This window comes from Lontra canadensis, unplaced genomic scaffold (assembly GCF_010015895.1).
Source record: "Lontra canadensis isolate GAN:19392208 unplaced genomic scaffold, GSC_riverotter_1.0 scaffold93, whole genome shotgun sequence".
NCBI classification, from domain to species: Eukaryota; Metazoa; Chordata; class Mammalia; order Carnivora; family Mustelidae; genus Lontra; species Lontra canadensis.
The window spans coordinates 7,910,977-7,938,000 of NW_022631087.1; the positions used below are offsets into that span (position 1 = coordinate 7,910,977).

At 43.8% G+C, this 27,024-nt stretch overlaps 1 protein-coding gene across 3 annotated transcripts in view; it reads right to left on the bottom strand.

Annotated features, from left to right (window-relative positions):
* Positions 1-27,024, bottom strand: part of FAM227A (family with sequence similarity 227 member A) — a 79,202-nt gene that overhangs the window by 725 nt on the left and 51,453 nt on the right. For all 3 annotated transcript variants that reach the window (XM_032836674.1, XM_032836673.1, XM_032836672.1), the window contains 4 exons: positions 18,794-18,951; positions 16,557-16,709; positions 6,717-6,857; positions 4,851-4,982 (listed from right to left, as the gene is read on the bottom strand). In XM_032836674.1, the coding sequence (XP_032692565.1) occupies positions 4,904-4,982; positions 6,717-6,857; positions 16,557-16,709; positions 18,794-18,951 (531 nt within the window). In that variant the 3' untranslated portion in view covers positions 4,851-4,903. The remainder of the gene's footprint in view (positions 1-4,850; positions 4,983-6,716; positions 6,858-16,556; positions 16,710-18,793; positions 18,952-27,024) is intronic.

Here is a 27,024-nt window from a genome sequence, read left to right on the forward strand (position 1 = left end):
CCTTCCCTGCTGAGAACTCAATGCACAGTGCCTAACAGTGAACAATCAAGGAGCCAGAGCACCATGGTATTTCAACAGGAACAGGAAAACAAACACCAAAACAATCAGTGAAGAAAGTGGAAAATGTGTTGCCGGGGAATGGAAAGCAGGTCCAGAGGAGTGCAATCTTTTGTAACAAGCTTTGTCCAACTATTAACTAATTAATTTAATAAGCACCTACATTATGCTTTTCATAGTTAATCAGTTAATTTTTTAATTTTAATTTTTATTTATTTTTAAAGATTTTATTTATTTATTTGACAGAGAGAGAGCGATCACAAGTAGGCAGAGAGAGAGGAGGAAGCAGGCTCCCTGCTGAGCAGAGAGCCCAATGAGGGGCTCCATCCCAGGACCCTGAGATCATGACCTGAGCTGAAATCAAGAGACAGATGGCCAACCAACTGAGCCACCCAGGTGCCCATCAGTCCGTTAATTTAATGGGCACCTTATATATTACTTTACATCAGGCACTGTTCACAATGCTTTACAAATGTTAACCAATTAAATTCTTATACTATATATACCATTATCATCCCCATTTTACAAATGAAGAAACTTGAGACACAGAGAAGTTAAGTAAGGCTCAAGGTCACAGAGCTAGTCAGTCATAGGTCAAGGAGCTGGGATTGACACCCAGGTGATCTAACCCCAGAGCTGCCACTCTATTTAATTTTTAAAGGATGAATATGAATTATTTTAATTCAAATATAAGCAAAAGAAATTTAAATCAGTGTGATCTTTTAAGAGGATTTATTCCAACTTCATGGGTATAGAGAGGCAAAGTTCTAAAATGTGATCAATTTTTTGTATAAGCAATGAACTGAAGCAGAATGCTAAACACACATTAGCTAATCACTAATGCCTTCACCAAAAATTCACTGAATCCTTACTATGAGCAAGCCATAGGAACAGGTACAAAAGATTCAATGCTGAATTAGACAAGGTCCTTGAACTTGGGAGACTTCTAGTACAGAGAGCGAGATAGACAAGTCCATCACTAAAGTAGGTCATATTCAGGGGAGCAAATTTAGAAAAGCACAGAACACAAAGTAGGAAGTCACTAGGGCAGTTTGGGAAGACTTCCTGGAGGTGGTGATGCCCATGCTGGGCTTTAAGGGTCAGGTAGGAGTTGGCCAGATGAAAAAGTGGCTAAAGGATATTTAAGGAAAGGACAGAGCAATGAACACTTATTAAAGTGAAATGAATTAGTGGCATTCTTCTTCCATTCTGAAATATTAGAAGGTCAGAAACCACAGTATGTACAAGCCCCTCTTAACCTGAGAGATTCCACAGCCCAAACCAGTGGGGCTGAAAACCATGTGGCTATATGCCAGTATCAGTGACTGTTTCTCTAATCAAAGGGAAAAAAATAAACTGATAAAACTTGTCTTCATATCAAGTTTACTTTTTAACACTTCTCTTAGAAATAGGCTGTAGGGCAGGCCCTAGAGTCTGGCCACGGGTTTCAAATCCTGGCTCTTCTGTCTACCAAACGCGAGAGCTTGGGCACTAAACCTCTCTGGCCTCAGTTATAAAATGAGGACAACACCACCCCAGAATTTATAGGAATGTTGTGGGGATTAAAGCATACACACACCATGCTTAGAACAGAGTAATATCTAGCTGGCATGACTCCTTTGGGTGCCCTTGCTCAAAGTGATAAAACGAATGAATAAATAAAAGTTAAAATTAAGAAAAAAAAACTAAAAAAAAATTAACCTGTAAAAAGTTATCATTTCTTAACATATTATATGTTATTTTAAGATACCAAAGTTTGCAGATATACTGAAGATCTATATTTTATGCTACTCAATAGTCCTTTATTTGGGTGGCAGAATTTAAAGCAGAGATATTTTGATGGGTTTCTGCAAAGAGGTCTATGACTTCTGGCTGTCCTGCCCCCAACACATGGGAGAATCAAGGCTCTGAGCTCAGGAAAATGGCCTGCCTACCTCTTCCTGTACCCTAGAGCAGTAATCCTATAAAACAATGGCTAGATGCTTTCTCCAAATTGGGTCTGCCCCAAACCTCCCAGTCCAGAATGGTCCAAGGTACAGCTGACCCATAAGGAACCTGGGCCTCAACTCAAGCAAGCCTCAGCTGCATCCTTTGAAAAATAGGAAAAATAAAATTTACCTAGACTTGGATGGGACAATGGAACATGCCTAGCACAGGGCCAAGACAACTTCCCTCAATTCCCCTTCCTATTTGTAATAGGGGGAGCAGGTCTGCTCTTCCTCAGGCTCTGAAAATTCTGGGGTGGCCAGTCCTTAGTGATTTCTGAAACAAGTGTCTGGGGAGACATTTTTGGATCCTGTGTGTGCTCTCTCTTAATGTGAAATCACAGGGACACCTGGGTGGCTCTGTTAGTTAAGCATCTGCCTTTGGCTCAGATCATGATCCCGGGGTCCTGGGATCAAGCCCCACATCAGGCTGCCTGCTCAGCGTGAAGTCTGTTTCTCCCTCTGCCTCTCCCCCTGTTTTGTGCTCTCTTGCTCTCTCCCTCTCAAATAAATAAATAAAATCTTTTTTTTTTTTTTTTTTTAAATGTGAGAATAGGGGCACCCCGGTGGCTAGGTTGGTTGGGCGACTGCCTTCGGCTCAGGTCATGATCCTAGAATCCCAGGATCCAGTCCTGAATCAGGATCCCTGCTTGGTGGGGAGTCTGCTTCTCCCTCTGGCCCTCCTTCTTCTCATGCTCTCTCTCTCTCTCTCCCTCTCTTTCTCTCTCTCAAATAAATAAATAAAATCTTTTTTAAAAAATGTGAGAAGCTTGGAGCTTGGAGGCTCTCCCTTGCGGGAAAGAATTGTGTTTTCTGGAGCTTCAGCATTTCAGTGCCCAGGGGTGGCTAAGTAGGGTAAGGACTGCCCTAAGAGGTAAGAACTCAGTTGGTCCAGAGCCCAGAAAGCCTGGGAGTCCTTCTGGGCTGGGCTAGACCAGTGGTCTCAAACAGGCATGTTCAAAGATGTCGTGGATGAGGGAGGGTAGGAAGCTTTATGAAACAATGATACAACGACTATTAGTAACTGTCAGGTTCTACGGCAGGTTCTTTTTATGGCTGAGCTCTCCACACGTAACCACCATCCACATCTTTTAGGGCCAATGAAACAGGCCCAGAGAACAAAGGTACTTGACCTGAGGTCGCAGAAGGAGCAGAGCAAAGATTCAAAACCCAGATCTTTTTAGAGTAAAGTCTACTCTACTTGTAGAGCCTACTGCTTCATCTGCCATCAGGACTTTTAAAAACCCAAATATTTTTAAAATCCACAACTCCCCAAGACTTAGAAAATAAAGTGTTTCATGGCTTGTTCGGAGATCTCTGTGTTCACCTCTCCTGGAACCCCCTTCACACCCTTTCTTGACCCCCTACCATGCTAATTCCTGCCTCTGAGCCTTTGCCTTTGTTGATCTGTCCACCACAGGCTCATGCCAGCCTCTTGCCTCATCCTCTTCCTTTGGCCTGGCAAACCCCTTCTTATCTTTTCCAGACTCAGTTCAAGGAACACCACTTCTGTAAAGTGTTTCTGGGGGTGCCTGGCTGGCTCAGTCAGAAGAGCGTGCAACACTCGATCTCAGGGTTGTGAGTTTGAGCCCTATGTTGGGTGTAGAGATTACTCAATTTAAAAAAAAAAATCTTAAAAAAAAAAGAAGTGTTTCTGCGTGGCTCCTGGGGTCCCCTCTGTCTAACAGCACCTCCAGAGTTTAGGGTGTTCATTGGTTGATCCATTTGCCTTCTCTCTACCAGAGTGTGAGCTTCTCGAAAATAGGGACTGTGTGTTAACGACTGTTTTTTTTACCCAGTGTCTATTTCAGGGAACTTCTGAAACCTCTTATTTTCTTATTTTATTTTATTTTATTTTATTTTATTTTATTTTATTTAGAGAGAGCAGGGGGAGGGGCAGAGGGAGAGGAAGAGAATCTCAAGGAGTTTCCATACAGAGTGCACAGCCTGACACAGGGCTCCATCTTACAACCCTAAGATCATGACCAGAGCTGAAATCAAGAGTTGGACACTTAACTGACTGAGCCACCCAGGCGTCCCTGAAACCTTTTCTTTCTTTGCTTAAATTCATTTTATTTGTCAGAGAGAGAGAGAGAGCACAAACAGGGGGAGCAGCAGGCAGAAGGAGAAACAGACTCCCTGCCGAGCAGGGAGCCCGAAGAGGGACTTGATCCCAGGACCCTGAGATCATGACCCAAGCCGAAGGCAGATGCCTAACTGAGTGAGCCACCCAGGCGTCCCCCTGAAACCTTTTCTAACCTGGGCTTGCTGCTGTGTAAAATGCAGTGGGTCATGTCTCCCTCATACGGCTGTTATGAAGGTCAAAATAAGGTGATGTCTGTCATGCGTTGAGCTTACTTGTTTAGTTAACAACTAAAGCCATTTTTTAAAAAAATTTTATTTATTTATTTGACAGACAGAGATCACAAGCAGGCAGAGAGGCAGGCAGAGAGAGAGGAGGAAGCAGGCTCCCCGCCGAGCTGAGAGCCCGATGCGGGGCTCGATCCCAGGACCCCGGGATCATGACCTGAGCCGAAGGCAGAGGCTTTAAGCACTGAGCCACCCAGGCGCCCCAAGCCATTATTACATTATAGTTTAATACTGTTAGTTGTAATATTTAAAATAAAATAATGGGTAAGAGTAAAGGCGTGACTAGACTCAGTGCCCCAAGCAAAACCTCTGCACTCCTGCTTTTCACTCAGCCTAGGAACAACTATGATGGAATATTTCCCCTCATCCTGGCTATAGCTATTTCTGTGTCTCAGTCTTTGGCCACAGTTTCCTTTTTCTCCTGTTGTTTTGTCCTACCTGGTAGAAATATCAGGGCTCCTGAGGGAGCTTCCCAGTTCCAGGGGAGAGAATTAGTCAAGGTCTGATAGTGACAAGGGAGAGCGGTCCAGCTTCTCTCTTACTTCTCTCTGCCTCTCCTCCTTTTCCTTCCTGTGGGGGAAATTAAAAAAAAAAAAACAGTTAATAAAAATTGGATCAAAAATTCAGTGTGATTTCTTCAAAGGTGTCACTGGAATCCTGTTAGATATTGACAGGAGACGTTTACAAAGGGACCAACAACGGCGACAGTAAATAACCAGACCAGAATGCTGAACGCAGTGCACGATCCCATCATCTGTCTTTTAGGCACTGTTGGGTGCCTAAAAGGCTCTGGACTTGGCCCCAGGAAAACAAGATCACCCAGGGCAAGATTCTTTGAGGCCAAATATTCAGTCTAGGGAGATGGACAAGGAACTATGATTGAGTAGGCTAAGATCTATGGAGCATGAAAAGGAAAGCACAGGGCACATAACGGGTACCCTGAGTAGGCAAGTCAGGGGAGACTTCCTGGAGGTGATGCCTAAGCTGGGTTTTAAAGCTCTGAGAGCTTTCTCAACTCATTAAGCTTTGGTTTCTTCTCTAAAATGGATAGGATAACACCATCTATCTGTGTTGAGATGGCTAGTTACCAACCCATCGTCTGCTCTCCCTTTTTCTTTAATGGAAGAATGAGCCAGCTTTTGTTTAAAATGGCAATGTGCCCAGATTTTTTTTAAATTACATTTCCCAGGGGCGCCTGGGTGGCTCAGCGGATTGAGCCTCTGCCTTTGGCTCAGGTCATGATCTCGGGATCCTGGGGTTGAGCCCTGCATTGGGCTCTCTGCTCAACGGGGAGCCTACTTCCCCCTCTCTCTCTGTCTACCTCCCTGCCTACTTGTGATCTCTCTGTGTCAAATAAATAAATAAAATCTTTTTAAAAAATAATAAATAAATAAATTACATTTCCCAGCCTCCGCTGAAACGAACATCACCATGTGACTAATATCCAACCCTTGAAATAAAGTGGCAATGTTAAATGGTACTTCCAGGGAGGTTATTAGAAAGGGAGAGGGTAACAGTGATTGACTACAACTGAGCATGAGGGATCTTTCTGGGGTGATGAAAAAGTTTTTAAACGGGATGGCAGCAATTGTTGCCAAACTGTAAATTTGCTAAAGTTAATCGAATTGGGTACTTCAAATGAGCAAATTTTATGGTAAATTACCCCTCAGTAATATTATAAAGTAATAATAATTATTTAAAAAATCACTTAAAATGTTTTTTTTTAAGGAATGTTAAGTTTTGGGGGTTTTTAAAAAAGGTTTTATTTATTTATTTGACACAGAGAGAACATGATCAATAGGGAGGAGCAAAGGGAGAGGGAGAAGCAGGCTCCCCACTGAGCAGGGAGCCTGATGCGGGACTTGATCCCAGGACCCTGGGATTCTGACCTGAGCTGAAGGCAGACACTTAACTGAGTGAGCCACCCAGGTGCCCCAATAAATATAATCATTAAAAAAAAAAAAAAAAGAGGGTGGCTGGATGATGGACAGTGGTGTGGGTTATGTGTTGTGGTGAGTGCTGGGTGTTGTGTAAGACTGATGAACAGACCTGTGCCCCTGAAACAAATAATACATTATATGTTAATAAAAAATAAATTAAAAAAGAATAAAGTATTCAGACAGGGTGCCCGGGTGGCTCAGTCAGTTAAGCATCTGATTCTTGATCTCAGCTTGGGCCTTGATCCCAGGGTTGTGAGTTCAAGCCCCATGTTGTGCTCCACATCCAGTGTGGAGTCCACTTAAAATAAAAAAATTCTAACAGTATTCATATTTCCACTTGTCCATGGTCTTTGTCGGAACAAACCTTAAAAGAAATGCAGTCTCCCTCTCAGGACTTCCTCTAGATTTCTTGTCAAAGGAGTCCTCAACCAAGGTGGAAGGTGGGATGAACATGTGGTTTGTCTTCTTTCGCTCTAATGCTCTTTGATCGATATTCTTCACATCCCTGTGGGGAAATCATAAAGGCACATATGGAAAAATACTGAAGAGTCAGCCTGAGCTTTTCACTCCTATTTTCATATGTAAAGAGAGAGAAATATTTACAGACTTATTCATTCAAGAGCAAGCAGAGAGAGGACTGTGAGTCCGGAGCCCCTGCAGTGTGCTAGGGGTCATGTCAGTGCTTGGGGACACAGATAGGAATAAGACGTGGTCGCTGAATTCAAGGAACATACACTCAAATTAGGAGGACGGGAAAAAAATCAACAGTCTGAAAGAAAGCCAAAATCTGAAGGCAAGCTGAATTCAAGTTGGGGATCTGCTGCTTGCTGTGTGACTTTGGGCAAATTACTTAACCTCTCCCTGCCAGTGTACCCATCTCAACTTGGTGATAATTGAACCTAGGGTTGTGGCGAAGGTTAACTGAGTTGCCACAGGTCAAGTGCTTAGCTCAGTGTCTGGTACACCACAAATAAAGGAAGTGCCCCAGAAGTGCCCTGTGCTGCTGGTGTTCTTACAGAAGACGGTTTTCCGTGGAGTGTGTTGAGATAAGCATGGGGCACACAAAGGGGAAAAGGAATTGGGTGATACACCAGCTGACTTTTGCATGTGAGCAGACATTTACTTGATGATGAAGCAGGTTGCGGGCACTCAGGGTCGACAGAATAGCAATAAAAATGTATTTGTATGAATTAAGAGTCTGTCATATACTTCTCTGCTGATGAAGGATAGAGGCAGAAAGATGGGTATTAAAAAAAAATAGCAGTGATCTTGGCCTGAACTGAGGTAGGGAAGCTGAAGGGATTCCATTTATTTTATTATTTTATTTATTTATTTATTTTAAATATTTTATTAATTTGAGAGAGAGAAAGAGCATGAGTGGGGGAGGAGCGGAGGGTGAGGGAGAAGCAGACGCCCCGCTGAGCACAGAGTCCAACATGAGCTCCATCCCAGGACCCTGAGATTATGACCTGAGCTGAAGTCAAATCCTCAAGTGACTGAGGCACCCAGGCATCCCTATTTTTTTTCCTTAAGATTTTATTTATTTATTTATTTATTTGAGAGAGAGAAAGTGTGTGAACACATGTGCAAGTGGGGGGAGGAGTGGAGAGAGAGGGTCAAGCGGACTCCGTGCTGAGAACAGAGGCCAAGGTAGGGCTCGATCCCATGACGCAAGTTCACAGCCTGATGGGACACCCAACCGACTGAGCTACCCGGGAGGCCCTGAAGGGACTCCATTTTAGAAAGGCTCTATCTCTGCTGGTTTTCCACTAGGCCCCATTTCAGAATAAGCCAAAGAAGCTATGTTCCCACTTCAAGGGGGAATCAAGATAATTAATCATTCTCTGAATTGTTTCCTAGGCCCCAAACACCTAATAATGTCAAAGCAGCACCAGATCCCAAACACGTTCCAGGCTGACACTGGCATCAATACCCCCACCTGCGGTAATTTATGGAATAACACCTGTTTTCACCCAACACTCACCTCTGACTGGGGCCTACCCTGGATTCCTGAAGGAACAAGTACCCTAGACCCCTTTCCAATAGAAATCCCTAACCCCAGGCAATGACAAGTCTCCTTCTTCTCCTTTTCTTTCCAAGTCTCCCAGACATTCTGCTATTTTCAACCTGTCATTTAGACTATTTCATAAACTCTGTTTCCACTTTCTCTCTCGCATTTGATTTCTATCCTGTGTGAAGCCAGGACCCTCTTGGCTGTCCTGGGGAACCCTCCCCTGGGTCCTCAGACTCAACCTGCCTGTATCAAAGCCAATGGTTATTTTAACAATGGGCATCTTTTTCCAAGTCAAAGGAAGAAATTCTGTTGACACAACATTCTTACTTTTAGGATCGAACAGCAGCAAATTGCATTTGTCCTTGTTATGATCACATTTTTAAAAAGATTTTATTTATTTATTCGAGAGAGAAAGAGAGAGTGAGCAAGAGAGAACATGAGCCGGGGGAGGGGCAAGGGAGAGGGAGAAGCAGATTCCCAGCTGAGCAGGGAGCCTGATGTGGGGCTCCATCCTAGGACCCCAGGATCATGACCTGAGCCAAAGGCAGATGGTTAACTGACTGAGCCACCCAGGTGCCCTGATGATCACATTTTCTTTTTTTAAGATTTTATTTATTCATTTGACAGGCAGAAATCACAAGTAGGCAGAGAGGCAGGCAGAGAGAGAGGAGGAAGCAGGCTCCCTGCTGAGCAGAGAGCCCGATGTGGGGCTCGATCCCAGGACCCTGGGATCATGACCTGAGCCAAAGGCAGAGGCTTTAATGCACTGAGCCACCCAGGCGCCCCTGATGATCACATTTTCTAACAGAAAATCACTGAAGAAATTTCTTGATGATATTTTCTATAGTGTTACTTCTTGAGATGTTGAAACCCACACATACCTTAGGCTCATATTTTGCACGAGAAAAACCATCTTTAGTTTATGTGACAGAATCATATGTTGAAAACGTTTCATGGGGTTCTGCAAAGAGCATTCTGAATTATGGGTGCTCTGTGCCCAGACAAGTTTGAGGATCAGGGCTCTGGACTTACATGTCAATAAAGTTCTCCAGCAGCCAGAGACCCTGTTCCCTCAAAGCATGCCTCGCCTGCACAGGCGAACTCGGCTCTTCCTCTACCTACAGCAGGGACCCCTGGATTGCCTTTTCTTTTCTTCTACTTCTTCTTTTTCTAAAGATTTTATTTATTTAAGAGAGAGAGAGAGAGAGAGAGAGAGAGTGCATAAGCAGGAGCAGCAGCAGAGGGAGAGGGAGAAGCAGGCTACCCACAGAGCAGGGAGCCCGATGTGGGGCTCAATCCCAGGACCCTGAGATCATGACCTGAGCTGAAGGCAGATGCCTAACCTACTGAGCCACCCACGTGCCCCTGGATTGCCTTTTCTAATAGGGGCTGCTCCAGGTCTCCCCAATCACAGACTTTCAAATCTGAGTCCTGCACTGCTTTGGACCCTGCAATTTCCATGGCACGGGGTCACAGGTATTATCTCTGGCCATTGGCATTTACTGAGCACTTTCTTTGAGCCAGGCACAGAGCTAGACATCTCCATTCTCCCACAGCTACTCTGTGTCCCTGTTTACAGACAGTAACCAAGCCTCACACAGGCTGTGATGGACATAATTCAGATAGAGAGTGAGACAGAGCTTCAGTCTGTCCAACTACAAAGCCAGTGTTTCCTACTGATATACTCTATTTGGGAAATAAGATGGTAACTGAGGTCCCAAAGGAGTCCTAGCCCATGTGCAAGTAATAGTCCATATGGGCATTTGACACCTTTTGTTTTTGTTATGGCTACCATTAAAAAAAAAAGCTTAAAAATATATATAAAAGTAATGAAAATTGCACAATCAACACCATTTACCCATTATTTAGCTTCAATAGTTACCAACATAAGATTAATCTTGAAACATCCATTACTCCCTTCGCACCCCTCCATTCCCACCCCACATGGGCGATTTTCAAGAAGAGCCTAGATACCATGTCATCTCATCCAGAAACACTTCATTAGGTATCTCTTTCAGACATGACACTTTTATTTTTTGTTTATTTTTTAAGATTTTATTTATCTATTTGCTAGAGAGAGAGAGAGATTGCACAAGCAGGGAGAGCAGTAGGCAGAGGGAGAAGCAGGCTCCCTGCTGAGCAAGGAGCCTGCCGTGGGGCTCCATCCCAGGACCCTAGGTCATGACCTGAGCCAAAGGTAGACGTTCAACTGACTGAGCCACCCAGGCGGCCCCAGATTTGACTCCTTTAAAAAAATAGATAACTACGAATGGGAGAAGATATTTGCAAATGACATTATCAGATAAAGGGCTAGTATCCAAAATCTATAAAGAGCTTAGCAAACTCAACACCCAAAGAACAAATAATCCAGTCAAGAAATGGGCAGAAGACATGAACAGACATTTCTGCAAAGACGACATCCAGATGGCCAACAGACACATAAGAAAGTGCTTCACATCACTCAGTATCAGGAAAATACAAATGAAAACCACAACTAGATACCACCTCACACCAGTCAGAATGGTTAAAATTAACAAGTCAGGAAATGACAGATGCTGGCGAGGATGTGGAGAAAGGGGAACCCTCCTACACTGTTGATGGGAATGCAAGCTGGTGCAACCACTCTGGAAAATAGCATGGAGGGTCCTCAAAAAGTTGAAAATAGAGCTACCCTATGACCCAGCAATCGCACTAAAGATACAAACGTAGTGATCTGAAGGGGCACATGCACCCGAATGTTTATAGCAGCAGTGTCCACAATAGCTAAACTTGGAAAGAACCTAGATGTCTATCAACAGATGAATGGATAAAGGAGATGTGGTATATATATACAATGGAATACTATGCAGCCATCAAAAGAAATGGAATCTTGCCGTTTGCGATGACGTGGATGGAACTAGAGGGTATTATGCTTAGGGAAATAAGTCAATCAGAGAAAGACAACTATCATATGATCTCCCCGATATGAGGAAGTGGAGATGCAACTTGGGGGGTTTGGGGGGTAGGAAAAGAACAAATGAAACAAGATGGGATCAGGAGGGAGACAAACCATAAGAGACTCTTAATGTCACAAAACAAACTGAGGGTTGCTGGGGGGAGGAGGGTAGGGAGAGGGTGGTGGGGTTATGGACATTGGGGAGGGTATGTGCTATGGTGAGTGCTGTGAAGTGTGTAAACCTGGCGATTCACAGTCCTGTAGCCCTGGGGCTAATAATACATTATATGTTTATAAAAAAAAATAAGAAAAAATAAAAAAAATAGATAACTACAAAACCATTATAATATCTCTACAAAGAAAAAGGATATACCAGTACAAGGAGTTCCTTAGTATGTTCCTTCAGAACACAGATAGCAAAGAATTCATAGACTCTAAATGTGCAGCTCTAGGAGATTTCATGGACTAAGCACCCCTATCAAGAAATGGAACACTGCGAGCTCCCCAGAAGCCCCCTCATCTGTACCCTACTCAGGCAAACCCTATTTCCCTGGGTGTAGCTCTGCTTTGATGTCTAACAGCACAGATGTGGGTTTTTTTTTTGTTTTTTTAAGATTATTTTAGAGAGAGAGGGTGAGAGCACAGTGAGTGAGGGGAGGGGCAGGGGAGAGGGGGAGAGAGAGAATCTCAAGCAGACTCCCCACTGAGCTTGGAGCCTGCCAATGCAGGACCCCATCCAGGACCCTGAGATCATGACCTGAGCCAAAATCAAAAGTCAGATGCTTAACCCACTGAGCTACCCAGGTGCCCCTAATGGCACAGATGTGTTTCAAGTCCATCATTTTCTTTTGTAGACACAAATTTTGAGAATCACTTTATTAACAGAAGGCATGCTGAGCTTCTCGATAATGCCTTACCCAAAAGTGGGTATATTTAGCAATGAGATTGCTAACACATAATTACAAAGTTTCTACTGACTTAAAATACTATACTATAATTCACCCTATAAGGACGCCTTTATTAAACAAGGATGTCCTTATGTATTTCTGAAATACATATACTGTAGACTTAATCTTGAATAAATTTAATATTATTTTTATTAAATTTAAATTATTTTTGCCTTGCTCATGCCATAGCTAAGGTGTGACTATGGGGGCTAAGTTCCAGCCAACGTAAGTTCCAGCCAAAGGAATAGAAAATGGAAGGTTTATTTGTGATCTTATTATTTACTTGAGAGAGAGACAGAGTGAGAAAGAGTGAGAGCACTCGAGCAAGCAGGGTAAGGGACAGAGGGGAAAGCAGACTCCCTGCTGAGCAGGGAGCCAGATGCGGGGCTAGATTCTGGGACTCCAGGATCATGACCTGAGCCGAAGGCAGACGTTTAACTGACTGAGCCACCCAGGCACCCCAATAACTAAAATTAAAAACAAAAACAAAAACAAAAAAAACCCCAAATGGCTCCTGGGTCCTCTCCCTTCCTTGATCCTGACCCTATCCTCCCTTACCTGCATTTTTCCAATCTCTCCAAACTCTCTGGCTTCACATGGCCTTGGGTCTCCACTTGACAATGAAAGAGCCCTGCTACTCCCCATCCAATCTTGTCCTTTTTGGTGCATAATTTCGCTCCTTCTGCCTCCTAGTAGTCTCATTCACCCATGGGGGGGCCACACCTTTCCCCCAAAGTCCCAGGCTCTGGTGTCTGACCAGTTAAGACCACTCTCTGCCAGATCACCAAACCTGTCTCAGCCCAGGGCTTCTACATGTGGCACCCCCACTGCTGACCGCTACTACCCTTGGCCCTTTCCTCCCTCAGCTTTGTGGCTGCTGTGCCTTCACACGCAGGCTCTCCTTTCCTTCTGGCCACTCCTTCTCTGTGGCCCCATATTTTGTCCTCCCCACATATGCGGTTGCCCTCTAAGTTTCTGTCCTTGACCTTGGCTTCTGTAAAACGGAGATAAATAACTGTGCTTCTTACACAATTTTATACCCTGATTTTTTTTTTTGGTCCAATAATATGTTATGACCATCATTCCTTATAAAATAAGAATACTAGATCGACATGGCCATTTTTCTTGGCGGCAGAGCACGTACATATGATAGCTGATTAACCAAACACCTTTTGATGGACATTTAGGCAGAACTGCATTTTTGTGGGGCTGGTGCTTAACAGGTTTGTGTGTTTTTGTGTGTATCTCATTTGGAAATAATGCTACTGTATCACTTTGTAAAACAGTTACCAATGTGTTCATTGTTTCATTTCTCTCCTACAATGGCAGATTCCACCGGCTGTGTCTGGCCGACAGCAGTACCCCCTTTCTCCCCCGCTAACTGAATCCAGTGTTATTTTGGGTAATGAAGTGCCCAGGCAGTTCCGCTCTGGTTCAGGCATGGAGATCTCATTTCTCTTTGCCAAATATTTCCTGAGCTTCTTTTGCAGCCAGATGTCCACGTGAGAGAGTTATGGGAGCAGGTGGAGAAGACATGAGAGAGAGATAAGGAGCAAAAGAAGAAGGTGAGCTCTTTAGAAAAAAAGTTCCAGCTAAGAAAGGGAGAAGGGAGTGGAAGTAGAAAATCACTATTCTGCAACCCCAGCTGTCATAACTGACCCAGGCAAAGAGCATCAGTGGATGCTACAACCGCTGGGCGTTGGGTTTGGGGAGCGCAGATTCATTCAGTCTCAAAGAATCACACCAGTTATTACAGATGAACTACATAAAACAGGGGTCTTGGGGCGCCTTGTGGCTCAGTGGGTTAAGCCGCTGCCTTCGGCTCAGGTCATGATCTCAGGGTCCTGGGATCGAGTCCCGCATCGGGCTCTCTGCTCAGCAGGGAGCCTGCTTCCCTCTCTCTCTCTCTCTGCCTGCCTCTCTGTCTACTTGTGATCTCTCTCTGTCAAATCAATAAATAAAATCTTAAAAAAAAAACAAAAAACAGGGATCTTAGAATGGAGAGGTCTAGCAGAGAGCACCTGTCTGGCTGACTTGACATTGAGTGTCTCCCGATGCCATGTACTACGCACACACAACATCATCTATGACGTGTTTCCTGAACCCTATCAAGCACCTAGTATCACCCCATGTCTAGTTTATGAGAAATATAGGGCATTTTGGAATAAGTTAAATGATACCCTGAAGAAATAATTAGAAAAATCCAGAATGTGGCTTGAGTGTTTCAAAATACTCTATGTCATAAAATAATAATAATAATGTAACCATTGATTCAGGGCATAACAACAAAGGTGGCGGTAGGGCATTGTTATCAATGAAAAGGCCCCAAAGAGATATAACAGCAAGATCTAGTTCCCAATCCTTGATCGGATCCTGGAGCAGCAGGTAAAACCAAAAAGGATATTTTGGGCACCACCGGGGAAATTTGAATTTGACCTAATTACTAGAGAGAGAAAGAAAATGTGGCAAAAAGTGGATAATTGGTAAACTCAGTGTGGGCATATGGTGTTCACTGCACCATCCTTTCAACATTTCTGGAAGGTCTGAAAATTTTCTAAAGAAAATAAAAATACTGAAAAAGTCAGAAGGCATAGGAAAATATCCATCATAAGCAGCTAAGTGGGAAAACAAAGTCTAAAAACCAGATTGATGGTATGACTCTACTACTTTTGTCTAAAGATACACCTCTACGGGCCCAGGCGAAAAGACGGGAAGGATTTATAGAAAAATGTTGGCAACGTATGTCTCCAGGTGCTTTTCCAGGTTTGTTTGTTTGTTATCATTGGACATAAATGTTTTTGTAGTTAGGAAAAAATAACTTTAAAAGAAAGATCTGGTCTCTGTTACTGTGGCATTTATATTCTGACCACAAGAAACGTGCCTAAGATAGTCCCAGGGCTAGGCCCCCAATTAAAAATTACCATGTGCAGGGATGAGTGGGTGGTGCAGTCCATTAAGGGTCTGACTCTTGGTTTTAGCTCAGGTCGTGGGTGATCTCAGGGTCATGAGACCCGCTCCATGTCGGGCTCTAAACTCAGCAGGAGCTCTGCCCAAGATTCTCTCTCTCCCTCTGTACTCCCACTCCTGCTCTTGCTCTCTCTCTCTCAAAATAAAATAAATAAATCCTTAAAATGCATGTAAAAGGGGCACCTAGGTGGCTCAGTGGGTTAAAGCCTCTGCCTTTGGCTCAGGTCATGGTCCCAGGGTCCTGGGATCGAGCCCAGCATCGGGCTCCCTGCTCAGCGGGGAGCCTGCTTCCCCCTCACTCTCTGTCTGCTGCTCTGCCTACTTGTGCTCTCGCTCTGTCAAATAAATAAATAAAATATTTTTAAAAAATAAATAAAATGCATGTAAAAAAAATTTTCATGTGCAGGGGTGCCTGACTGGCTTGGTCAGTGGAATGTGCTACTCGGTCTTAGGATTCTGAGTTCAAGCCCCACACTGGGTGTAGAGATTACTTAAAAATAAAATCTTTTGCAGAGAAAGGGAAACCCTCCTACACTGCTGGAGGGAATGCAAGCTGGTGCAGCCACTCCGGAAAAGAGCGTGGAGTTTCCTCAAAAAGTTGAAAATAGAGCTACCCTATCACCCAGCAATTGCACTACTGAGTATTTACCCTAAAGATACAAATGTAGTGATCTGAAGGGGCACATGCACCCCAATGTTTATAGCAGCAATGTCCACAATAGCCAAACTATGGAAAGAACCCAGATGTCCATCAACAGATGAACAGATAAAGGAGATGTGGTATATATATATATATATATATATATATATATATATATATACAATGGAATACTATGCAGCCATCAAAAGAAATGAAATCTTGCCATTTGCAACTATGTGGACGGAACTAGAGGGACGGAACTAGAGGGTATTACGCTGAGTGAAATAAGACAATCAGAAAAAGACAATTATCATATGATCGCTCTGATATGAACAATTTGAGAGGCAGGGCAGGGGGACTGTGGGGGGTAGGAAAGGAAAAAATGGAACAAGATGGGACTGGGGAGGAAGACAAACCATAAGAGACTCTTAACCTCAGGAGACAAACTGAGGGTTGCTGTGGGGGTTTGGGGGAGGGATAGGGTGGCTGGGTGATGGTGACTGGGAAGGGTATGTGCTGTGGTGAGTGCTGTGAAATGTGTAAGCCTGATGATTCACAGACCTGTACCCTGGGGCAAATAATGCATTATATGTTAATTTAAAAAATAAATATATAAAATCTTAAAAAATTTTTTTTAATTGTCATGTGCAAGAACAGGCAGATGCTCAAACAATGTCCCTTCCCTAAAGCCCCTTAAATACCTGAGGAAGTTTTCTTGCAGTTCCCTTAGATACACATCAAAATACTTCCATTCATTCCAGTGGAGCCGTTTCAGGTGGTGGAAGTTGTCCCTCCGTTTCTTCATGTTGCTCAGGGTCAGGTCAATGACCTCAGCATACGTCAGCATGGACTCAGTGGCATTGGCCGTCAAGGAAAAGCTCACACTGTCGGTTGGTATTGACTCTTGAGTGTTACCAGCAAGACGGCCTACCGCATGGAGAGGAGCGGGGTGATGAGATGGCAGAGGGGGGAAATGACCTGTTTCGGGACCACATCACTGAAATCTGAGCAGGAAAGGACTCCTGGCCTCTGACCATAGGGGAAGGCAAGGGGCTATCCTCCCCAATGGCTGGGCCATTCCTGGTCTTTTAACACAGCCCTTCTCTCCTCCTGCTGATGGAAGGGCTAGGAAATCCTCTTTTCAGACTCATCTAAAATTCTCACTCTGTAGGTGACAGGTGGCAACTCCACTTATCACGGGAATCTTTTCATAGTATCACTGTGTCGTACTCCTGAAACTAATATGTTGTGGGTCAACTATATCTCAATAAAAAATAAAGCAAATAAATACTATTCTTACTCTATGATCACAGTGGTGAAGAGGAAGGGATTCCAACTTTCAGTCTCAAGACCTCATTCTCAATATCATGTTTGTATGTTGGAAAGCCCTCTGGGCCTCCCCCACCTCTCTACCCCTTCTGCATTGGTCAGAATCTCAGGCGTTTGGTATTTCCATCCAACATGAGTCATCCTCTATGTCCCTATTTTCCGATCTATAAAATAAGGATAATAATTCCGCCTTCGACGATGTTAATAATTATGACCGTTATTATTTAGAACCAGCCATATGCCATTTAATCCTGATCATAACACTATTGGTTTGGTATAATTATACTTATTTTTATAATTTATTATAAATAATATAATATAATATATAATATAATATAAATTATATAATATAAATTATAATTTTTATAATTATAATATTACAATTATAATTATTTTTTAAGATTTCATTTATTGGGGCAGCTGGGTGGCTCAGTGGGTTAAAGCCTCTGCGTTCGGCTCGGGTCATGATCCCAGGATCCTGGGATCAAGCCTCGAATTGGGCTCTCTGCTCGGTGGGGAGCCTGCTTCCTCCTCTCTCTCTCTCTCTGCCTGCCTCTCTGCCTACTTGTGATCTCTGTCGAATAAATAAATAAAATCTAAAAGAAAAAAAAAAGATTTCATTTATTTATTTATTTGTTTGTTTGTTTGAGACAGAGAGAGCAGGAGGAGGCGCAGAGGGCAAGGGACAGTGTGCTCCACACTGAACACAGAGCCTGAGGCAGGGCTCGATCCCATGACCCTGAGATCATGACCTAAGCTGAAACCAAGAGTTGAATGCTTTATCTGAACGAGCTACCCAGGCGCCCCTAATTATCCTTATTTTACAAAGAACTTGATAAAGCTATTGAGCTCAGAGGTCAAGCTGTGCACCTAAGATCTTAAGTCCAATGCGTTGCTGAGCTGGACTCAAATCTGGGGCTGTGTATCCCCAACCCAGGCTCCTCCTACTGTACTACACTACAGAGCAGTGAGGTGAGCTGGTCAGCCGCTGACTTGGTGCTTGAGTCTGGGTTGACTTGATCCCATGTCTGACCCCTCCCTATAAGAAAATGCTAGGTCTCAGGACACCAACTGGTCACATCTGTTAATTCTTAAGATCTGAGTTGGGTTACCGAATCTTTAAGTTGGTTGGTTAAGTTGGTTACCAATGCCAATTGTGCCAGAGATTTGCTGATGGGTCTGGAGGAGGGTGTGTGCGTGCGTGCGTGCGTGTGTGTGTGTGTGTGTGTGTGTGTATGACGAGGATGTTACAAGAAACACACATCTGGGCCCCAAATCCCGATCAATACAGACTCTGGGGTCAATGAGCACAGGGGAGTCATTATTGAACGGCAAAGTATGTTCGAGTACCTAGTTAGCAGGAAGAGATTTTGCACCCAGGGAAATCTGACTTGCCTGGGATCCCAGGCAGCCAGTTTATGAGGCCGACTTGGAACTAAAATGCTCAACATTCTGAGTCTTCGGCTCCTACCAACGACTACCCTTGATGGGCACACACTGTACCAGGCACTGAGCTAAGGGCCGGGTGCCTTTCCACACCCTTGCTTCTCGGAGGCAGAAGCAGCAGGGCCTGGAGAAACATGTGCCCCTCCTGTGGCAGAAAGGATATGGGATGCTCCTGGTTCTTTCGCTCCTGACTATCAACACGTCTTCACCACCCTGGGGCAGGTGGGCGTAGTTGTGGAGGAAGTACACAATCAGAGGACTCTTCCCGTAAATGTTGAAGAAGTTTGAAGTCAGCTCAGGGCTTTTGCACGCTGGGTGAGACTGATTGGGAAAGAGAGTGGAAAAAGTTATATACTGTCATTGTTACAGCATGGATTAAGAAACGTAAAGGTAATAATGTTCTTTATCCAGTAACTCCAATTTTAGGATGCTATCCTAAAGAAATTACTCAAATTCAAGAAAAAAGATTCAAGTACTAGGATGCTTGCTGCAGAGATACTGACTATAGCAAAAGATTAGAATAATCCGAATGTTCAAGAAGATATTGATATTTCTTTTTTTTTTAAGATTTTATTTATTTATTTGACAGAGAGAGATCACAAGTAGGCAGAGAGACAGGCAGAGAGAGAGGGGGAAGCAGGCTCCCTGCTGAGCAGGGAGCCCCGATGTAGGGCTCGATCCCAAGACCCTGGGATCATGACCTGAGCCGAAAGCAGAGGCTTTAACCCACTGAGCCACCCAGGCGCCCCGAAGATATTGATATTTCTATCCCAAGGAATAGTTATGCTGCCATTAAATGTTTATGAAGAGCTGGTCCTAAGAAACAGCTTCAGATCTAATAGTAAATTAAAAAATTGAGATGTGGGGTCACTAGGTGGCTCAGTTAGGCGTTTGCCTTCGGCTCAGGTCATGATCTCAGGGGCCCAGGATCAAACCCAGAGTTGGGCTCTGTGATCTGCGGACAGCCTGTCCCTCCCTCTGGTCCTCCCCCAATGCCTGCTGTCTCCCGCTTACTCTCTCAAATAAATAAATAAATAAATAAATAAATAAATAAATATCTTTAAAAACACAAAATAAAAAAAATAATTTAAAAATTGAGATGCAAAGTTGGGAATATGGCATTATATGTTTTCTGTGAAACAAATCAGTTCAAAAGAAAGATAGGAAACTGGAAAGCATAGTTACCAAAATGTTAATGATTCATTCAGCAAATATTTATTGGGTCACGAACATGTATAAACACTGTCCTAAGCGCTAGAGACTCAGCCAGCCCTCGTGGAGCTTGCATTAGAGTTGAGACGAAGACAATAAACAATTCCACGAATAAAGGAATAGCGTGACATTATGGAAGAAGTGATGTTTTGGAGAAGAATCAAGCTGGCGGGGGTGGGGGCGGCACCTGGGTGGCTCAGTGGGTTAAGCCTCTGCCTTCGGCTCAGGTCATGGTCTCAGGGTCCTAGGATTGAGCCCCGCATTAGGCTTTCTGCGGGCTCTGTTCGGGCTCTCTGTGGGCTCTCTGCTCGGCAGGGAACCTGCTTCCTCCCTCTCTCTCTGCCTGTCTCTCTGCCTACTTGTGATCTCTGTTTGTCAAACAAATAAATAAAAATCTTAAAAAAAAAAAAAAAGAATCAAGCTGGGCAAGGGGTGGAGGGTGGTGGGAAGGGAGCCTGGGGAGGAGAGGAATCTTTTCCATGGGGTGGTCAGGGAGGGCCACGAGGAGGTAAGGAATGAGGATCTTTTTGAAGTGTCATGGAAGCCACTGGAAGGTTCCACAGAATTGGATTCATTTCCTACCGCTCCCTTTCATTGGTGTGTGTAGAGAGAGGCTTGCCATGGGTGAAAGCAGCTGTGAGGAGTGGTCAAGAGGTCTCTGCAGGGATGGAAGGTGTTAGGCTGGGACTGAGCGGAGCAGTTGCAGAGAGGGGTGACAAGTGATGGGATTGGCAATCGGCTGTGAAAGTAGAATTGTGAGGATTTGCTGGAGGACTCGACGCGAGTGTGAGGAGAAGTCAAGGATGAGTCTGAAGGTGTAGGTGCCAGTTGCTCCGGTGAGAGGAACTGGGATGGAACAGGTGACTGGGGTGGGAAAATCCAAAAGTCTGCTTTGGATGCACTACAGTTGAGAGAAAGTATCTCAGGAGAGAGAACTGGCTGGGGCCAAGAGTGATTTGTTTTCCTTGCTTATTATTCCTCTGCCTTTTTCCAACAATGTCAATAATGAGTATGTACTCCTTTTGTCGTTAAAGAAACTGATAAAATTTAACTAAAAGTCTGCCTCGTGAATAAGGGCTGTGACAACAGCTGAGTGCACTATTCTCTAGTACTTTCCATTTTAATTGCTTCATGAGATTTTTTTTTTTTCTATCTATAGATGGTCTCTTAACCTCACCACTTTGACGTGTTGGGCCAGATCATTCTTTGTGGCGGGAGCTGTGTTGTGCACAGTACAATGCTCGGTGGCATCCCTGGTCTCTAGATGCCAGTAGGACTCTCTCTCCTCCACCACCACCCAGCTGTGATGACTTGAAATGTCTCCAGGTGTGGCCAAGTCTCCTCGGGGGGCAAACTTGCCCCCAGTGGAGAAACACTGTTTAACAGCAGGATCCCACTGGGTTCACAGAAACTTGAGGCTAGTAAGGAACCTACAGACCACTTAGCCCAATGATTCCTAAAACTCTACCGCCAAACTGCTGATCTGTGTTCACTGGTCTCCAGTGAAATGAGGGCAACAAGGAAAAAAAATATTGCAATGAATCTGACACAGAGTAAGATTATGTGCTTGAAGGCTTTTCTTTTATTCTGATATTACCTTTTCTCCTTTTTTGTATTAATGACCTTCTTTCTGTGAAACAATGGTGATGGTAGATAGCAGTCATTTTGCTTTAATGAAATTATTTAGTTAGAAAATTTTTTTTTTCAAAGTCTTGAAAATTCCAAAATTCCAGGATCTTCTAATTTAGTTCTACATTTATCCTAGAGTTGTTCTTTTGGCTGCCCAGAATCCACCCTCCTTTCCTGACAGGCCCTGATTCTTGTGCTTAGGAGAGCTTACCTGCCCTCAACTGCATTTGGGCTTGAAGGGACTGTAAGTCAAAAGTCCTGCTCCCCCAAGAGGGCACTGGAGGGGTCCTCAGAGGCAGTCTGCCTCTCACCTACCCAGCCTGAGCCACGGCACATAGAATAAGCTTGGTCAGTCAAAACTCCTGCTCCTGGGACTTTGACTCTTGAGTGGGGTAAAATACAGACTGATGACACATGGGGGTTCACCCATTCCAGACATGTCACCTTGAAGTGATGGTTCAAGGGTTGAAACTACCACGATTCTTCTCCCGGTACCTGGACTCAATTTCAGACTTTCTAGCTACTCAATGTTCTTCCAGTTTTTGCTCCAGTTGGCCAAGGACAGATTTTTCTTTCTTTTTTTTTTTTTAAGATTTATTTACTTGACAGACAGAGATCACAAGTAGGCAGAGAGGCAGGAAGAGAGAGACAGAGGGGGAAGCAGGCTCCCCGCTGAGCAGAGCGCCTGATGCAGGGCTCGATCCCAGGACCCTGAGACCATGACCCGAGCTGAAGGCAGAGGCTTACTTAACCCACTGAGCCACCCAGGCACCCCCAGATTTTGTTATTTTACAAAGAATTCCAACTAATATACTTCCTTTCAATAATATTCCCAATAGGTGGGGCGCCTGGGTGTCTCAGTGGGTTAAAGCCTCTGCTTTCAGCTCAGGTCATGATCCCAGGGTCCTGGGATCGAGCCCTGCATCGGGCTCTCTGCTCTGTGGGGAGCCTGCTTCCCCCTGCCTCTCTCTGCCTGCCTCTCTGCCTACTTGTGATCTCTGTTGTCAAGTAAATAAATAAAATTAAAAAAAAAATTCTCAATAGGTATTGTCCATTTTGCTTCCCTAACTTTGAAATGGGGGACATACTACCTTCAGAAACATCCAGTTCCCTTGTTGCTAAGCATCTGATTTCTCCTCACAGGTGAGAGTCAGGGGGAGGGTCCTTGGGTACAGGGACCTGGGGATGGAGTGGAAAGGGCTGGCTCCTAGCCACAGCACTGGGCAAAGGCTGGCCAGTGTCCAAGATGAGAAGTTCTGTAACATCAGATCCAAGGGGGAGGAAGAAAGCAGAGTAGGAGCTAGAGTGAAGGGCTGGCATCAGACATCTGGCAAGAGGAAAGAGTTGGTTTGAGAGCCAGAGCTGGGACAAACCCAGCAGATGGTCTTCTGGAGAGCCAGGGGGTAAAGCTGGTTTAAAATGACCACTTGGACCCTTGGGAAGTTCTTTGTTACCCTAGATAAAAATCTGACTCTCTGTAATTCCAACCCATCTTCCTCCAGAAGCATGTGTTATGGAATGCTCCTTTAAATACTGGAGGAGAGCCCCTGATCTTCTCTATGTCTTGTCTTCTCCAACCCAAACATCCTTAGTGCTTTCAATAACTCCTGGACGGACTCGAGCCAGACGCTTCCCTCTGCATACATGTTCGGTGAAATGTTCTGAAGTGGAATTGTCCTCTCTCTCATTCTGCACCAACAGAGCTTCCCTTTTGGAAGTTTTTTATTTTGACACTTGAAGATCATTTTTCAGATATCTCTGAGGATGAAAACCTCTATTTCTTTTTAACAAAATAAATTCATGCTCACTGTGAAAAACCCATATAATATTTTTAAAAAGGTAAAAAGTAAAAGACAAACATCTTCCTCATCCCCACTTGCAGTGCTAAGAATAAATACTATGAACACTTTTCTGGGTATCCTTCCAAGCCTTCTTGTTTGCACATACCGATTTTATGCCAAAAATATATTTCAAAAATAAAAATGGAATCATACTCTACATAATGTCTTGTTACTTATTTTCCCACTCACTAGTAGCTAAATACGTTACCTGTAATATTCTCTTGATTTATGAACTTTAGTCATTGTCAACTGACTTCTTTCCTATCAGAAGTTAAACATCTGTCTCATTGGATGCATATATGTTGTCTACCTTGGATTCGGCTCCCCCTGCCCTTCGAAATCCCTCTCTAAATAAATTCCCCAACTGACCAGTGTTGACCAGAGGAAGAGACATCTCCACGCCCCTCTTCAGCAGGAAGAAGTTACAGAAGGTAAGACTTTCTGCCGCCCCCGGCAACCTTAAAAGATTTAAGGGTCAACATTGTTCAGGGGGGAGAATGATGAGAATAAAGGCAAGAGGAATGCAGATAAAATTAAATTTCCTAAAAAAAAATTAAATTTCCTTATAACTTGCAGCCCACTGATAAAATACCTGAGACAAGCAGAGCGTGACAGTCCTCAAGAAACTCACAGCTGCCTCAATGTCAAGTTTTGTGAGAGACTAAAAGCAGCCTTAGCTTGACAACCCCAGAGCTCCAGGATCCTGTGAGTTTTCTTTAACAGGCAGAAATCCCTTTAGAGACTTGTTATCTCTACCCTCTCCCCCACAAAACTTAAAAAGTATGTAATGAGTCACTCTTCACAATCTCCGTGCAGCTCTTTCTGCCCACGGGTCCTGTCCCCGTGCTATAATAAGAGTGCCTGTTTGTACCTTAAAAAAAAAAAATACCCAAAAGCAAGCAAACAAACAAACAAAAACCCCTTCTCATTGTTTTTAATAGCAGCAGTATCCATATTATGGACATTTCACAATTTACTTTTTTATCTACGGAAATTTAAGTTTTCTTCATTGTTGTTTTTTGTTCTTTTTCTCCCAGTCCAGGTTAATGTAATGGATGGCCACATATGAACATTTCTTTTTTGTTCTTTTTTTTTTTTTAAGATTTTATATATTTATTTGACAGACAGAGATCACAAGCAGGCAGAGAGGCAGGCAGAGAGAGAGACGGAAGCAGGCTCCCAACTGAGCAGAGAGCCCAATGCGGGGCTCGATCCCAGGACGCTGGGATCATGACCTGAGCCGAAGGTAGAGGCTCAACCCACTGACCCACCCTGGCGCCCCTACATATGAACATTTCTACAGGGTAGATTATCTGAAATGGAATTGCTAGGTCATAGGTATATACATTTAAAATTTTAATGGGATGCTCAAAACTCATGATAAAACATAAAAAAATGCTAGTAACTATTTTAAAAATCCTTTTCTTTTGTTTAAAGATTCCATTTATTTTTTTATTTGACAGAGAGAGAGAGAGAGAGAGAGAGCAAGCATGCACAAGCACAAGCAGGCAGAGTGGCAAGCAGAGGGAGAGGGAAAAGGGGACTCCCTGCTGAGCAGGGAGCCCAATGCCGGGCTCCATCCCAGGACCCCAGGATCATGACCTGAGCCGAAGACAGACACCCAACCGACTGAGCCCCCCAAGCGCCCCTTAAAGTCCTTTTCTTTCTTTCTTTCTTTTTTTTAAAAGATTTTATTTATTTATTTGACAGAGATCACAAGTAGGCAAAGAGGCAGGCAGAGAGAGAAGGGGAGGCAGGCTCCCTGCTGAGCAGAGAGCCTGATGGGGGGCTCAATCCCAGGAGCCTGAGATCATGACCTGAGCCAAAGGCAGAGGCTTAACCCACTGAGCCACCCAGGTGCCCCTTAAAGTCCTTTTCAATGAATGGAGGAGCTTGCAAGAAAGTAAGGAAAATCCTTTGAGGTCTAGGGAGGTTGAGGGAGCCCTGAAGTTGGATGTCTGGGTTGAAAACAACTTCAAATGGAGGTAGAGATGAGAGTCCTTTCCTTGCTCCTGGTGCTAAGCCAAAGGCTCTACTGTTCACTGTTCTGCAGGTTTTTTGATACTAATGTCTCTCTCCAGTTACCGAGATCCCCTTCCATTCCTCTTGTTACTGGGATGTAAAAAAAACTGTCTTAGCTGGTACAAGAATTTACCACGCAGGGAGGGTGATGTAGAAAATGTTGGGGTTTGGAGCCTATGGCCAAGAAAGAATTCTTGAGACATCTTTGGTGGAAAAAGGTGGTTTTATTAAAGCACCTTTATTAAAAAGGTGCTTTTATTTATGACAGGATGCATGGGCAGAAAGAGAGGCATTGGGGTCATGAGGAGTGGTGGATTATATGCTTTCAAGTTTGGAGCGGTATTAGGGATAGCGTAGGTCTGTGAGGAATTTTGGAAGCAAGGTTTCCAGGACCTTGAGAGGCGACATGTTGTTAGGAAAAGGTCATTTATTACTGTCTAGTGAAACCCTAGTCCTGAGACCCTTCAGATGTATATCAGTGGGCCATATGCTTGGAGGATGATTGCCAACATGTTATCTTGGGGTTAGAGATAAAGGAAATTTCCAAAGGAATTTTTATATGTTAGACTCACAGGATCCTGGGGGTCAGGCTAAGATCGCCTTTGCCCTTAGCAAACTGTCAATATTGAGGCAGCTGAGCTCCCAGAGGAAGGTCACCCCGCCTGTCTTGAGGATTGGTCACTGGGCTGTAGGCAGTAAGGAAATTTAATTTTGTTCTTTTGCCTTTGTTTCCCACAGCAAGGGGACTGCTCTTGCTCAGGAACACACGTCAATTAGCCACTTGGTGAGAAGCTTAGAGCCAAAGGCAGAGGAGGGCTATGCTGCTCTGAGTCAGAAATGAGCGGGAGTTGGAGATTCGAGAAAGAGAAGAAAGGAAAGTGGAGAAGGCTGGGGATGGGGTCTAGCCAGCTGGGCGATTGCAGGGTCTGTAAGAAGGGTAACTCACATGACTGTTCTCTGTGGCACTGTGGTAGGATCCCCCTTCTTCCCACATCTTTAAAACCAGTAATGCCTTCTATCCACACTACACACACACAGGCCTGTGTGGGCAGTTTTGCAAAACTGAAGGGAAGAGGTGAGCTCCATCTTTGGGCGACGTGGTATGAACAGAAGAGGAACTCAGTGCCAGGAAAAACACAAGGCCCCAGAGTTCACAAACACGTGGGGAGAGGACTGGGCTTCAAACAAATCATAGAACAAACGCTTGAGCCAATCTTTAACTAAATTCAAAGGAGCAGAGTGGCCCCTGGTGACATCTGGTTATGTGAGTAGAGTTTCTGCATTGTGAATAGGTGATAACAAAAATACTGTAGAAAAAGTTAGGAGAATATTTCATATACTCTTAGAGTGAAAAATATCTTTCTTTGTAAGACACAAAAGCGAGAAGCCATAAATGAGAAGACCAATAAATGTGACTGTAAAAAAAATTATTTTCTCATAAAAAATACCATAAAGTAAAATGATTAAATAGTAAATGTTTTTGCCAAACATATGACTAAGAATTGAGCTTCTACAACTAAATAATGAGCAGAAGACTAAGAAACTCAACCTCAGAAGTTGAAATATTTCTACTTCGGAAAAAAACTCAAAAAAAAGACGCAGGCATTTCACAGAAATATAAGTTCCAAAGCCATATCGATATGTATATGTATATATCTATAGATATATACATATATATATATCTATATAC